This window comes from Syngnathus floridae, chromosome 11 (genome assembly GCF_059516105.1).
Source record: "Syngnathus floridae isolate MCC-2025c chromosome 11, RoL_Sflo_1.0, whole genome shotgun sequence".
NCBI lineage: Eukaryota > Metazoa > Chordata > Actinopteri > Syngnathiformes > Syngnathidae > Syngnathus > Syngnathus floridae.
The window spans coordinates 12,649,683-12,661,852 of record NC_142423.1 but is presented as its reverse complement, the minus strand read 5'-3'; the positions used below and the strand labels follow the sequence as shown (position 1 = coordinate 12,661,852).

Below are 12,170 nucleotides of genomic sequence, written 5' to 3'. Positions count from 1 at the left end.
GTTGTTGGTGCATGCCGGAATGTGCCAGCATCTATTTTTTTGTTCTTGAAAAACCCAACTCTGAAATACTGAGGCAAGGCGGAGGACGCTTTAGGAATATTATTTACGTACGTATTCTAAATGTAAAGATAAAAACAAATGACTAAGACAGGATGTGACTGACATTGATATAAGTGATATACAACATTTCTGTCAAACCGAATCATAAACATTTTAGCAACGAGTTTACATTCAGACAGACAGCAAAATGTGTCCTAAACAGCAAACAGAGCTTCCCTATTATATGTGGTTGACCTTTCGCCGTTCCATTCATTGCACGGCGGCGGTTAACGGTGGCATTTCAAATAAGGTAAATCCATTCAGCCGTGCAGTCTGAATACCCTCATTTATTGGCTATTTTGAGCGGGTACTCAAAGGGGTACTGTACTTTTTTTTATGTTGATATTTTTTCTCTGGGGCACTGAAAAATTCCTTTGTTGTAATACATTTGAAAATACAGTGGACTACATTTCGTAACTCTAAGAACTACCTTCAGAATGTACTGGGCGCAGTCAAATTGAACATTTTGAAGAGCACAGCAATGTTTAAAGATGTTTGTAAGGGCATGAAATGCTTTTATAGTGTGCTTATGGATTATAGTTTTTAAATCTCTTTGCAGTCCAAACATAAAATTGGGGAATTATAATGTTATCACAAATTAAGGCTGGCTCTGCATATATACTACATTGCTGAGCCAAAAGGAAACGGTTTCGATTTAACGGCTGGGCTACGTTCCCAGCCTCACTTATGGTGAGGCGGGTGATAAGAACAAGCTTGCAGATACAAGTGGATAGAATGAGTTTCCGCCGCTGATTGTCTGAGCTTTCCCTTAGAGATACAGCAAGAAGCTCAGTCATCCGAGATGGACTCAAATTAGAGCCGCTGTTGGTCGGCATGGAGAGGAGCTAGATGAGGCGTAAGGCTAGTCTATCTCCACGACGCCTCATTGGTGAGTTGTTCCACAAGGCAGGACGCCCCAGAGAACAGTCAGGAGGCTAAATGTATACAACTTGTTTGGATTTGGATTCGACTAGCAAAAGCTGGCCAATGAATGGATATTATGACAATTATAATATTTTCACTTTGCTCCAAAATTTAATAAAAATGTCACAGACATTGTTTACAGATGCTGTTGATGATTCAGCATGATTGCTAGCCGTTTTGTTAGACAGGCTTGGCTGTGCATGTGTTGCCACACTGGGTTCATTCCAACAACATGTAGCACTGATCAATATCCTCTGGTGTGTTTGTGTCGCTAGCTTTGCATAATGAAGCAGCTGTTTATTCATCAGGTCTATGATGCACTACAAAATGTTATCTCTTCATTTTTTAATGTAAAAAAAAATGTAGGTGCATATTACAGGAATTGACATTCCTGATAGATCTTAACAATAAAAATGCATTTGTGCAAAGGCAAGCATGATTGAGTGTAAAAGAATGATTTTGTCAATGTTTCTCTTATGTCACTTTATTTTCAAGAGTATCTTAAAATGAAATGCTAATTGTCGTTTCTTTCCGGTTGAGCAAGAGAAAATGCAGCAATTTACTTGAGTGCAATGCTATTTTAGATAAGTGGATAACGCAATGCTTTTTGCAAAGGCAGTGTAGTGATGAATAAAGTACATATTTCCTGGAAATTAGCACGTAAAACTGAGCGCTCATGCCCTTTTTTTCTGCTGCACTTAATTCCTAAAATTAGTCAAGTCAGGTGTTCTTTGCAAATACTGAAAGAAGATCTTGTTTACTTCTTGTCTAAACCAACAGCAGAACTTTTTGTGTTTACTGCTACATCAGCTCTTCTAAATATGGGCATACTGTATGAGAAGGTCTTTACCCAACAACCCTGCTCAGCGTCAAAGCTCCGGTTTTAAATCCAACCAAAACAGCATGCACAATTCTACCACGAGGCAAATCTCTCAAGGCTCACCTCTGCAGGCTCCAGGTTCTCGCCATTTTTCATCCACCTGTAGGAGGGTTTCGGCTTCCCTGTGGCTTTACATTCCCATGCCAAGGAGTCGTCAATTAGTTTCTGGACATCTTGAGGCTTCTCTATGATATGAGGTGGAGCTGGAAATGTTTCCAAAAAGAGCAACCTATTAATCACGATAGATTGTCACGTAAAGCGCTACATGAGAATGATGAGTTCGAACAGCATAAACTTGAGTTTGCTTGATTCATCCAAATAAGTCTTGTAATACGTAAACATTTCAACAGAATTTTCTCTTGCAGGTAACTCAAGGCCTGTTAACGATTACGGGAAAGGTGCAGTCGTGGAAAGATAAAGCAAGTGCAACAACGCTCTCCATACATATTGGATGGTGCGGAGGTCAAGCTACTATCACACGGGGCTGGTGGCAAGGAAAGAGTAATGGCAGACTGCACTTTTCCATTTCACAAAACTCAACTAATGTCACTCTCAAGGACTGACCTTTTGGAGGTTTTTTTTCGTAGCAGTAAAAACCTTGTTCTAATTGCCTTCTGCTTTTCAGTATTGGGCTTTAAAACATGCAGGGCATGAGAAAAAGTCAATGACTTGTATTCACTCTATACACACACGCACACACGCAGAATTCCAGCACATAGTGAATCTGTGATAAAGCATGCATGTATGTAGAGGACTTAGTGATCGAGAAAAAAAGATGAAAAGAAATGGAGCTGCTGCCCAGCAAGAGACTTTGTAATATTTATAGCGAAGTACTTCCTTAGTCCACATAAAGATAAGATATATATTATATCCACATTCCTGTATAAATACTCAATTCATATTTTCTCTTTTTTATAAGACCCATGCAGCTCATTTGGTGTTATTTTGTGTTGATATTATATTTTAAGAATGTCGATGTAGAGAGGTCACACTTCTATTTTAAGGAAGCGAATCTCATCAAACATCAGAGAGGAAAACACATTCACTGAGATGTGGTGATTAAACAGCATATGTGTAATCAATTCATAAAAGAGAATTATGTCAGAATATTTGGCAATGATGAATTTGTGTCCTGAAAGCATATCTTAATTGTGATGTATTATTGCTATTATTGTTGTCTATTTGGACGCCCAAAACGTCTCGAAAGAAGTAATTAAAGTTCAATTCAGAAAAACCTTTTAAAAATGTTTTGGGCCAAACGATGGCCACCTTTTTTATGTGACAACATGAATGATTGCAAATGTTTTAATCATGGCCCGCTACATAGCACCACCTTCATTTATTTCCCTCTCCGAGACCGACTTTTGCAGCCTGCTTGGATGAACAAGATATACCTTATCGATCCCCCCATTGGTTTACACTGCTGACAAATGTCTCAAAAGCTTAATTCAAAGCAGGCTCAAAATAAGATTACTGATTTTTATCACCTGACTGCAGACAGTGTGAGAGAGCGAGTGAGAGAGGAACAGAGGGAGACAAAAGACATCAAAATGAAAAAGGACCTGGCAGCTTACTATGACCAGCCACTATGGATCATGGTGTGCTCCTGGCTCGTTAAAGGGGAAAAGACCGAGAGCTTTCAGAAAAGGTTGTAAACAATGGCAAATTGCTTAATACCCCAAATAAGTTCTTTCTGACAGCTGATGCAGTCTGACTTGAGGTGGGTGGGGGGGAGGCAATAGAAAGATAGCAAGTGGAGCTAACCTTCACCCCACCACTGAGCTCAATAGATGACGAGGGTTCAACTACTGGACTAACCACAGCAACGAGTGGATCCACTGACCCCCTTCCTGTCATTCCAGATGCTTTGGGCAAGATTATGTCCCCGACATATGTGGTCTATGTATTTCATAGCTTTTATCTCCATTGAAGTTGGAATAATGTCAATCATGATGCCATCTGGCCCAGCCCAATACAAAGATCATCATCAAGGTCGTAGGCGAGGGCTCAGCTTCATCCACATACTAACTCCTTTTTAATCTGGATGAAAATATTAGAGGCATCATGACCGGCAGTTTTTAATCATTTTGATGTGCCGTTAAAACACACCTCTCTTCTTGTGTAAGCCACGTGAGACACGACTGTTGCTGCCACTCAGAAGTGATGCATGCAGGTCTGCTACGACTACTAGAAGTACGTGCTGGGGGATAACCCACCGTAGAAAGAAAGCTTTCCTTTCACTGTGTTCATTCCCCTGGAATTCTCAGCTACACACTCATACGTGCCAGCATCTTCCTGTTGGAAGTATGGGATTTCCAGAACGGCACTCGCTTTCCTCATGTCCACTTTCCTGGGGAAAGGAACGCCATCCACTTTTCTCCAGTTTATGGACGGAACTGGGCTGGTGGGAAGAAACAGATGGATTTTACTCAGTATATGAAATCATGTTCAGCAACTTTTCATTTAGAAACTGCAGTTTATAGAAACATCAGGAAGGCATATCACTCATGAATCTCCTAAAAGAGCTTTGGATGGTGACGTCATGCATCCTACAATGGACTACATGCGTCACACCCGTAACCTACATTTAGCATCAAGCACTCACCTGTGAAGTGAGATGGAAACTCAAAGACAAAATTGTAGCGCTCTGTGAATTGCCGATCAGACCGTACACATTCACCCTAACTGCTGTCGCCATGTTTGAAAAAAAAATTCTCCTGGCGCTTGATCGATCGGTAAAAGCCAATATCATGCTCAGCTTGTCTGTGTCCTTTCCATCAAAGTGAGATGTGAATTAACCTGGACGAAATGTTCACGGATAAATGCTAGTTTTATGGCTATGCTTCATTATTAGTTAGTAATTTCACCACTAATTAGAGTATCTTAATCCAAAGAGGGAATACATATGTATGCAAATGTATGTATTATTGTATTATGCCATTTTATAGCCTATGTATATATTTTCCTAATTTCTTTAGTTGTCAGTAATCTTAAAAAAACAAAACTTAAGTGCAGCATGAAACATTTTACACAGCACATTTTAGGATTTTCGACAGCATTTTTGGGCTTTTTGCTAAATTGCTCCCACTAACATTCTATTCATACAAAAGGTTTAAAGGATTAGAAGGTCTTTTATTCCCTGCTGAAATTAAAACTGCAGGAATTACCTCTGACCTCAGGGAGTTAAAGTCAGGAGTTTTAACTTTAAGCACATTATCTCGCACTGCAGTGTGGGATCCATGATACTCTAAAAAGCATTCACAAGTGAAAACTGAAACTCCTACTTCTTTCTCAGGTCCATGAGAATTTCAGTTAAGATGTGAAACATGCAAAAAACAAACAAGCAAAAAATATTTTCCTTTTATGTTCAGGTGATAATGTGCAAGTGTTGCCTTACTTTCCCAGTGCAAAGCATTCAAGCTTCACAGTTGATCCTTTGGCAACATGAACCACCTCAGGAAATTGGACTTCAATCTTTGGCTCATATTCACCCATCACACCTGCAGAGAAATATTACAAACATGATTTGTGTTGTTTGCTTGCTTTTTAATTGTGATTTGAATTGCATATTTTCTGTCTGCAAATAATCTTGAAAGATTGATCCAAATAAAATACACAAGTGCATAATCTCTAGTGGCAAGCTGTGATCGCTTTTTGGGGGGGCTTCTGAAAATGTTCATATGCAGCCTCTGTTTTCGACAAAATGGAAAGTTCTTCAGCTTCCAACTGTGATCAGAGCAACAGAGAGCCGCTTTGCTCACAGCGCTGACACAAAAAGCGCTTCCATTGAACGTAATGAGAAAAACCAGACCAAAATACAACTCCACGGCGGAGATGTAGCACATCTTTGACAATTCATGGACAATTTGAGCTTTTGCATACAGATGAGCTTCTTCTGTTGTACTTGTAACCGTTGTGAACCAGACAATGTTCCAATCAAACCCCGTGGGAGCTGTCAATGTGTCTACAAAGCATCTCATTTACCGTCCGTGAAGCGGCTCTGCTGGATTAAAAATATTCCTATTGTGCCGCTGAATATTTTTGGGATGAGCAGAGGATTGAGGATGTGGCTTTCAAGTGAGACATATCCATCAATCAAAACTGAGGTGTCTAATTATTGTAATTCCTTGTTTTGGGTTGTTTCCTCCACTTTCATTTTTAAAATCATCAAATTGGAGACAACAGGGGGCCTCTGTGTAGGTGTTACAAAACACTGATTAATACGTATTCTGCATCCCACCTGCTGCAACACAAACTAGGCGTTGAGCACTGTTAAAATCCCAAATACTAAGCAGATAATGTGCCAACCAGCCCACAGGCCAAAGAGAAAAACTATCGTCATGTGCGGGAGGCCCTCCAAACTTGTGATTACTCCAGCTGGTACTTTGTGGAAAAAAAGCGAGAACACCAAAAAGAACGGACACCTCATACCCAAAAAAGCAATCTGGTGTCTGCGGTCAAGTGCAGAGAGGAATGCACAGATGGATACGTATATTGTGTATTCCATTGGTAGTTAGCATTTGTATGTCACTTTTGCCCAAGATTCAAACTGTCTGCCTCATTACCGAACCAAATAATAAATAAATAATGAAACAATAAAGGTATTTCATCCAAGTGTGAAGCAATAGGCTTCCCTTATAATGCTGTAATTCAAAGTCCCGGTGTACCAATAGCCACAGAAATGGAAGAAACAAGGCAATTTTGTGTTTGTGTCGATTTTGTTGAGAGGCATGTGCTTTCAGGATGGCTCCCTGAGTGACTATGAAAGCTAATTTGGATCCCTATCACAGATGTCTTACACTGGAATGTGACCACAGCACAATCATCCATGTTCAAGTAGACAGGTGGAAGTGGGTGGGTAATTTTCACATAGCAAAACCATCCATCCATCCATCCATCCATCCATCCATCCATCCATCCATCCATCCATCCATCCATCCATCCATCCATCCATCCATCCATCCATCCATCCATCCATCATTTGCGTTATGAGGAGCAAGCAGATCTTACCGTCATTACGCAGCACGAGTGGCGTGAGCGGGCCCTGGACTCGAGTCTTCGTGACAGGGTGAATAATGACACAAGTGTAGTTGCCCACATCAGAGGGCTCAACTTTAGCTATGTAGAGGTTGCCGGTTTCTTGCGAGATGAAGCGACGGGTATCCTGCTTCACAAACGTCGGGTACTCATTGAAAATCCAGGAGAATTCCAGATCTGTAAATATAAAGAAAGATTTTGGATGACTCAGCGGTGATAACAGAATACATTAGATTACTTACAATATATTATTAATGAAATTGAAAAAGGTACATTTCGCATTCAACAGCTCGTTGCATACACATAAAGAACACATGAAATTGAGTGAGGGGGGGCTCTGTTCCCCTTGGGAATGTCATCAAGGGTGAAGACATCAGCTTCCACAATTGTGCAGATGACACACAGCTTAGTGAAAACTTCCTTAACTAAAAAAAGCCATTTAAAACCCTTTGCGTTTGTTTCGAGGTTCTTTTTTGTACCTGTTACTAGGATACGTTTTCCTGCAAAACTTTGTGAAATGCAGATGTAACCTGTTCTATACCAACGGCTGTCTCCCCAGCAATCACATCCTTTTTCTCTCTAGCGCCGAGAAATGCCATTGAATATGAAAGCACCCCAGTGGATGTGACATTAATGAAGACCCTGCACCATTTGGGTGTCTTCTCTGGCATCCAGGTTGTGGCAGGGTGACAAGCCAAACACTGAAGATCATTTTATCCATTGAAAACAACATTCGCTATATTTATGCTTGACAAGCTAACTTTTACTTTCAGAAAACTTTCTTCTTTTTTAATTGTAGGTTGTTTTTTTAAGGGGGAGGGGGACAGAACTAAAGATGTGTCAATTTTGAGGAGCAGTCTCACATTTTTGTTTTTTCTTTGGCGTTATATACAAAATTAAGTATTTGCAGTTCCCAATACTTTTTTATATCAAGTTTTTTTTTGTGTGTAATGCAAGCAGCATATTTATTTCTGGATCTGATATGTACAAGCGGCCACAGGAACAGCTGGCTTGCTAGCAACTGGTGGGGGCATGATTAAGTATTAATGAGGGCTTCATTTTTTTCCTTCTCTTTTTTGATTCTACAGTTACAAGATGAGATGTGAAGAGAAGGTTATCTTTTATTTTCCTGAAGCTGAATCAGGTGGATGTGTGGGTGTATATACTCAAACATTTTCTACACAAGATATAATGCACTTGACGTAATCAAAAGTGCATTTAAAAAAAATATTTCAAAGCAAATTGAAAACATATTGGGTTGTCATGTTTATCTCAAATCATCAAACATTAATAATGACATGCAACCTGCTCCTTTATTTCTTTGGTTTGTGTTGCAATGTCCTATTTACCCTGCACAGCTTAATAGCACCTTTCTACTTTTTAACGGCATAGCATTTATACAAACAGATATGTATAGACACCCTTTTCCTTGTTCATCTCCCATATGATTGGCCATTCATCACAGCATGAAGCAAAACATCAAGCAGCAAAGGGGGTACAACTATTGTACAGCTAGGAATGAAAGCGGCTGATCCTCATCATTTGGGATTATGATTTAACTGCAATGCATGAGCAGAAGAACATCGAGTGATGATGACGCAGACGTCCATTGGGATGTGTTACACTACAGTGGCACCTGCCCTTGCTCCCAAATGATTACAGGGCACACAACATGCGTGTCAGTCTACCAAAAAAACAAGATATTGCAAACATTAACTCGCTTCAGTGGAATTTTTAGAGCTGTAAACAGGACTTTTTTTTTATTTAAGCAAACAAACACTATGGGAAACGGAACTGCAAACACAGTTCATATACATGTTCTAAGTCATATTGGAAAATGGTTTAAATTATTTAACTGTATCATTTCTTTTTTATTATATCATCCCAAACCTGGCATTTGACAAGCAGCGCATTGACATTTTATATCCACTGCATGTCCAAACGCATTTAAAACTGTCATTGAAGCTCATTGATGCCACCCAGAATGATGACTGTCTGGTCGTCAAAGGGCTTTGATGGCTCTTTCAATCTTAAACTAAGCGCATTTTACACAAGTGCCTATGAAAAAAAAAAGCACCTGTCTCAAGGATCAACTTCAAAAGAGAAGCCTTTCTGAATATTCAGAGCGTCACGGTGGGCAATCAAATCTTCCCCTTGCTCAGTGTACCTCCCACTCATTTTTCAAACTGCATAGACTGAAAGGAAAATGGATGGCATTTAATGTCTTGTGTTTTTAGAGACTCGGGGAGGTCCAAGTGTCTTGGTAATATTCATAAAGCACCCACTGAAATGAGTGATTTCAGTCTTGAGTGCTCCTCAGAGGTCTGGGTATTAGAAAATAGAGATCCGAAGCATTATGTCCTCAAGTAAGGTCAAAACACAATCCTTGTGAATTAAACATGTTCAGTATCATAATCAGCAACTTTGAATGGCCTTGCTTGAGCAATCAAAGCCTGAACAAGATGGAAATGAAGTCCAACTCAAGTTAGTTTTATGATTTCTAGAGCGACATAACATTAATCAAAATAGCTAAACCATTTCTTAAACAAATGTAAAAACTTCAAACTAATTGAGAAAAAAGAAGCCAAGACGCTCCACTTATGTCTGTAGAAGGACTTAAAAGCTTCGTTGTGTAATTGTCATATCTTTTCTGGTCTCCTAGACGTCTCCGGTCGATTGTCTCTTTTTCAAAGGCTGGACTGGATGTACATGCACTGGTTCTTTTTTTTTTTTTTTAATATTTAAATCAAGCCTCGGGTAGCAGCAAAAAAATTCACAACAAAAGGAAAGTGATTTCAGTCTTGAGTGCTCCTCAAAGGTCTCTGAGCATTCTAAAATAGAGGTCAGAGGCATAACGTCCTCAATGCAAGTCAAAGCAAAGTCACATTTTGCAGCCCATTAATGCCCTCAAAAAAGCCGGAGTCAGAAATACTCTCACTTTGCTGCCACTGATCCACTGTGGCAGCCAGAGGGGAAAGTGGACCGCTACTGTAACAACCATACACCACGTCGTTAAATAGAACCCAACCAAATCCTTCTCAAGCATTTAGAAATATAACTGCATTTGCAAAATTGAAGCCCAACAAGTCGGTTACAGGTGTCATAGCCAACATGAAACATATTTCTCTTTTTGTACAAGTAGAGAATAACCTATAAGGAAGCGCTTCATATTTTCCCACTGGCTGTGCCTGTCACACCCCACACGTGCACACGTGCAGACAATACAAGTGATAAAACAGCACCAATGTGCAGTGTAAACTCAAAATAGGCTTAAAAGGAGATTTAGGAGGACTGTCACTCACACGTCTCCTTGGGGAAATGTGTGCGCGCCCCACTCAGACTCCTCTGTGACCTTTTCATACATGATTAGGAACTCTAATCAAGAAGAGTGTCACTCCCTGGAATTTGAGCATATCCCATTTCATGGTGCTGTCACGTTGCCGGCTGCCTGTCACCATGGCCTGTGCTGTATGATGTCAAAATTGAACATGCTTGGGAGAAAAGCCTCCAAAAGTGTGGAGGGGATGGAGTGACAGTGATGTGATGTTTTTACATTCAGACAGGCATGGGACTACGACTAAAAGGGATTGTGACAGATTACAAAAATGTGTCATTTCATAATCAGACTAAATAATCCTCGGAAAAAAAAATCAGGGACACAAATGTAAATGAAATAACAATATAGTAGCTTACAGTAACTTTTAAGAATATATTGCCTACTTTATATTTTTAATCTTATGGAAATAAACACCCTCAAATATGATATCGTGGTCCTCGGTCGGAAAAGGGCGGAGTGCCCTCCCCGAGTCCGAGTGGAGGAGTTCAACTATCTGAGGGTCTCGTTTATGAGTGAGGGGAGGACAGAGCAGGAGGTGTGTCAGTGCAGTGTCGGCAGTGATGCGGCTCTTAATTTACCGCTCGATCTACGTTCCTACCCTCATCTACCGTCACGAACTGTGGGTCGTGACTGAAAGAACAAGATCGCTGCAGCCACAACGAGTTTCCTCTACGGGGTGTCTGGGCTCTCCCTTAGAGATAAGGTGAGAGGCGAAGTCAACCAGAATGGGCTCAGAGTTAAGCCGCTGTTCCTCTGCAACGAGGAGCCAGAGGAAGCGGCTCGGGCATCACATTGGGATGCCTTTTTGGGGCCCTCCCTGGTGAAGTGTTCTGAGCAAGTTCCTCCGCTGGGGAGGACACGACAAGATGATTTCTTCTGTTTGGGAGAGCCTTGGGATCCCCCATAGGAGCTGGAAGAAGTGTCTGAGGAAGAAGGAAATCTGGGATTTCCTCATAATAACCTTATCTGGTTTCATTTATACCACAGCAACCATGCAGGTAGAAATGACGCCATAAGCCAACAATAAGCAGATGTGACTCCCTCCAATGAGCACGAAAAATATTGTCAGTCCCGAGAAATTGGCCCCATCCCCTCCCGTCATTCTCCATCTCTTCGTTCTGTCCAAACACGTCTTGCTGCCTGGATGGGCACATGCTCCATCCAGAGGCCAAGACAGCTGTCTGCCATGCATAATGTGTCCTCTGAGACCTCCCACTGGCAGGTGGAAACCCACTTGAGCTCTGGGCCACTACGGGAAGGTCTGCAAACATATGGCGCTGAATAGGGATGTGCAGAGCTTTCCCCTCAATGTGCAATGTATTTACAGAATGAGATTCAAATATTAGGAATACTTTCAAATGTGCCCTCAGAATTGGAGAAAATATATATACGCCATTGCATTGTTTAAAGTTAACACAACTATTTAAATGAGTGTTACCTCCTGAATGTGGTGGCGGGCCGCATAGCAGAACCACTCCTTGACCTTCCCGGACTGAAACGGGATTTCTGCGGTGGGTTTTGAAGTTTTCTAAGTCTGAAAAAGACACAAAAACAATTAAACATTACATGACCCTTCACAAGTATTCACTATTATAACTCACCTGGATCTGCTACACAACTTTGAAGATTATTATTTATAGGGTAACGCTACTTTTTTCTTTTTTCTTTTTAGGACTGGACCGGAATGGCGAATTAGTCTTCCTATTTCCTTGCAAATCCTTTCCATGCAATAAATGCCACGGCAAATCTTCCAAATTACCGTATTACTTTGTGAGGCTTTTACAGGCTTTCATAGTATTATTCTCTTCTTGTTGCTTGTTTCGAGGAGGCTTACGCTCTTCGGCAGGAAAAATCAAATCTTTTGCTTCCTGTCCCTGATGATCTCTTTTGTTG

At 40.7% G+C, this 12,170-nt stretch overlaps 1 protein-coding gene across 4 annotated transcripts in view; it reads right to left on the bottom strand.

Annotated features, from left to right (window-relative positions):
- Positions 1-12,170, bottom strand: part of LOC148391171 (contactin-4-like) — a 54,135-nt gene that overhangs the window by 25,483 nt on the left and 16,482 nt on the right. For all 4 annotated transcript variants that reach the window (XM_088388795.1, XM_088388793.1, XM_088388792.1 and 1 more), the window contains 5 exons: positions 11,716-11,811; positions 6,914-7,117; positions 5,301-5,403; positions 4,120-4,304; positions 1,967-2,106 (listed from right to left, as the gene is read on the bottom strand). In XM_088388795.1, coding sequence (XP_088244921.1) covers positions 1,967-2,106; positions 4,120-4,304; positions 5,301-5,403; positions 6,914-7,117; positions 11,716-11,811 — 728 coding nt within the window. The remainder of the gene's footprint in view (positions 1-1,966; positions 2,107-4,119; positions 4,305-5,300; positions 5,404-6,913; positions 7,118-11,715; positions 11,812-12,170) is intronic.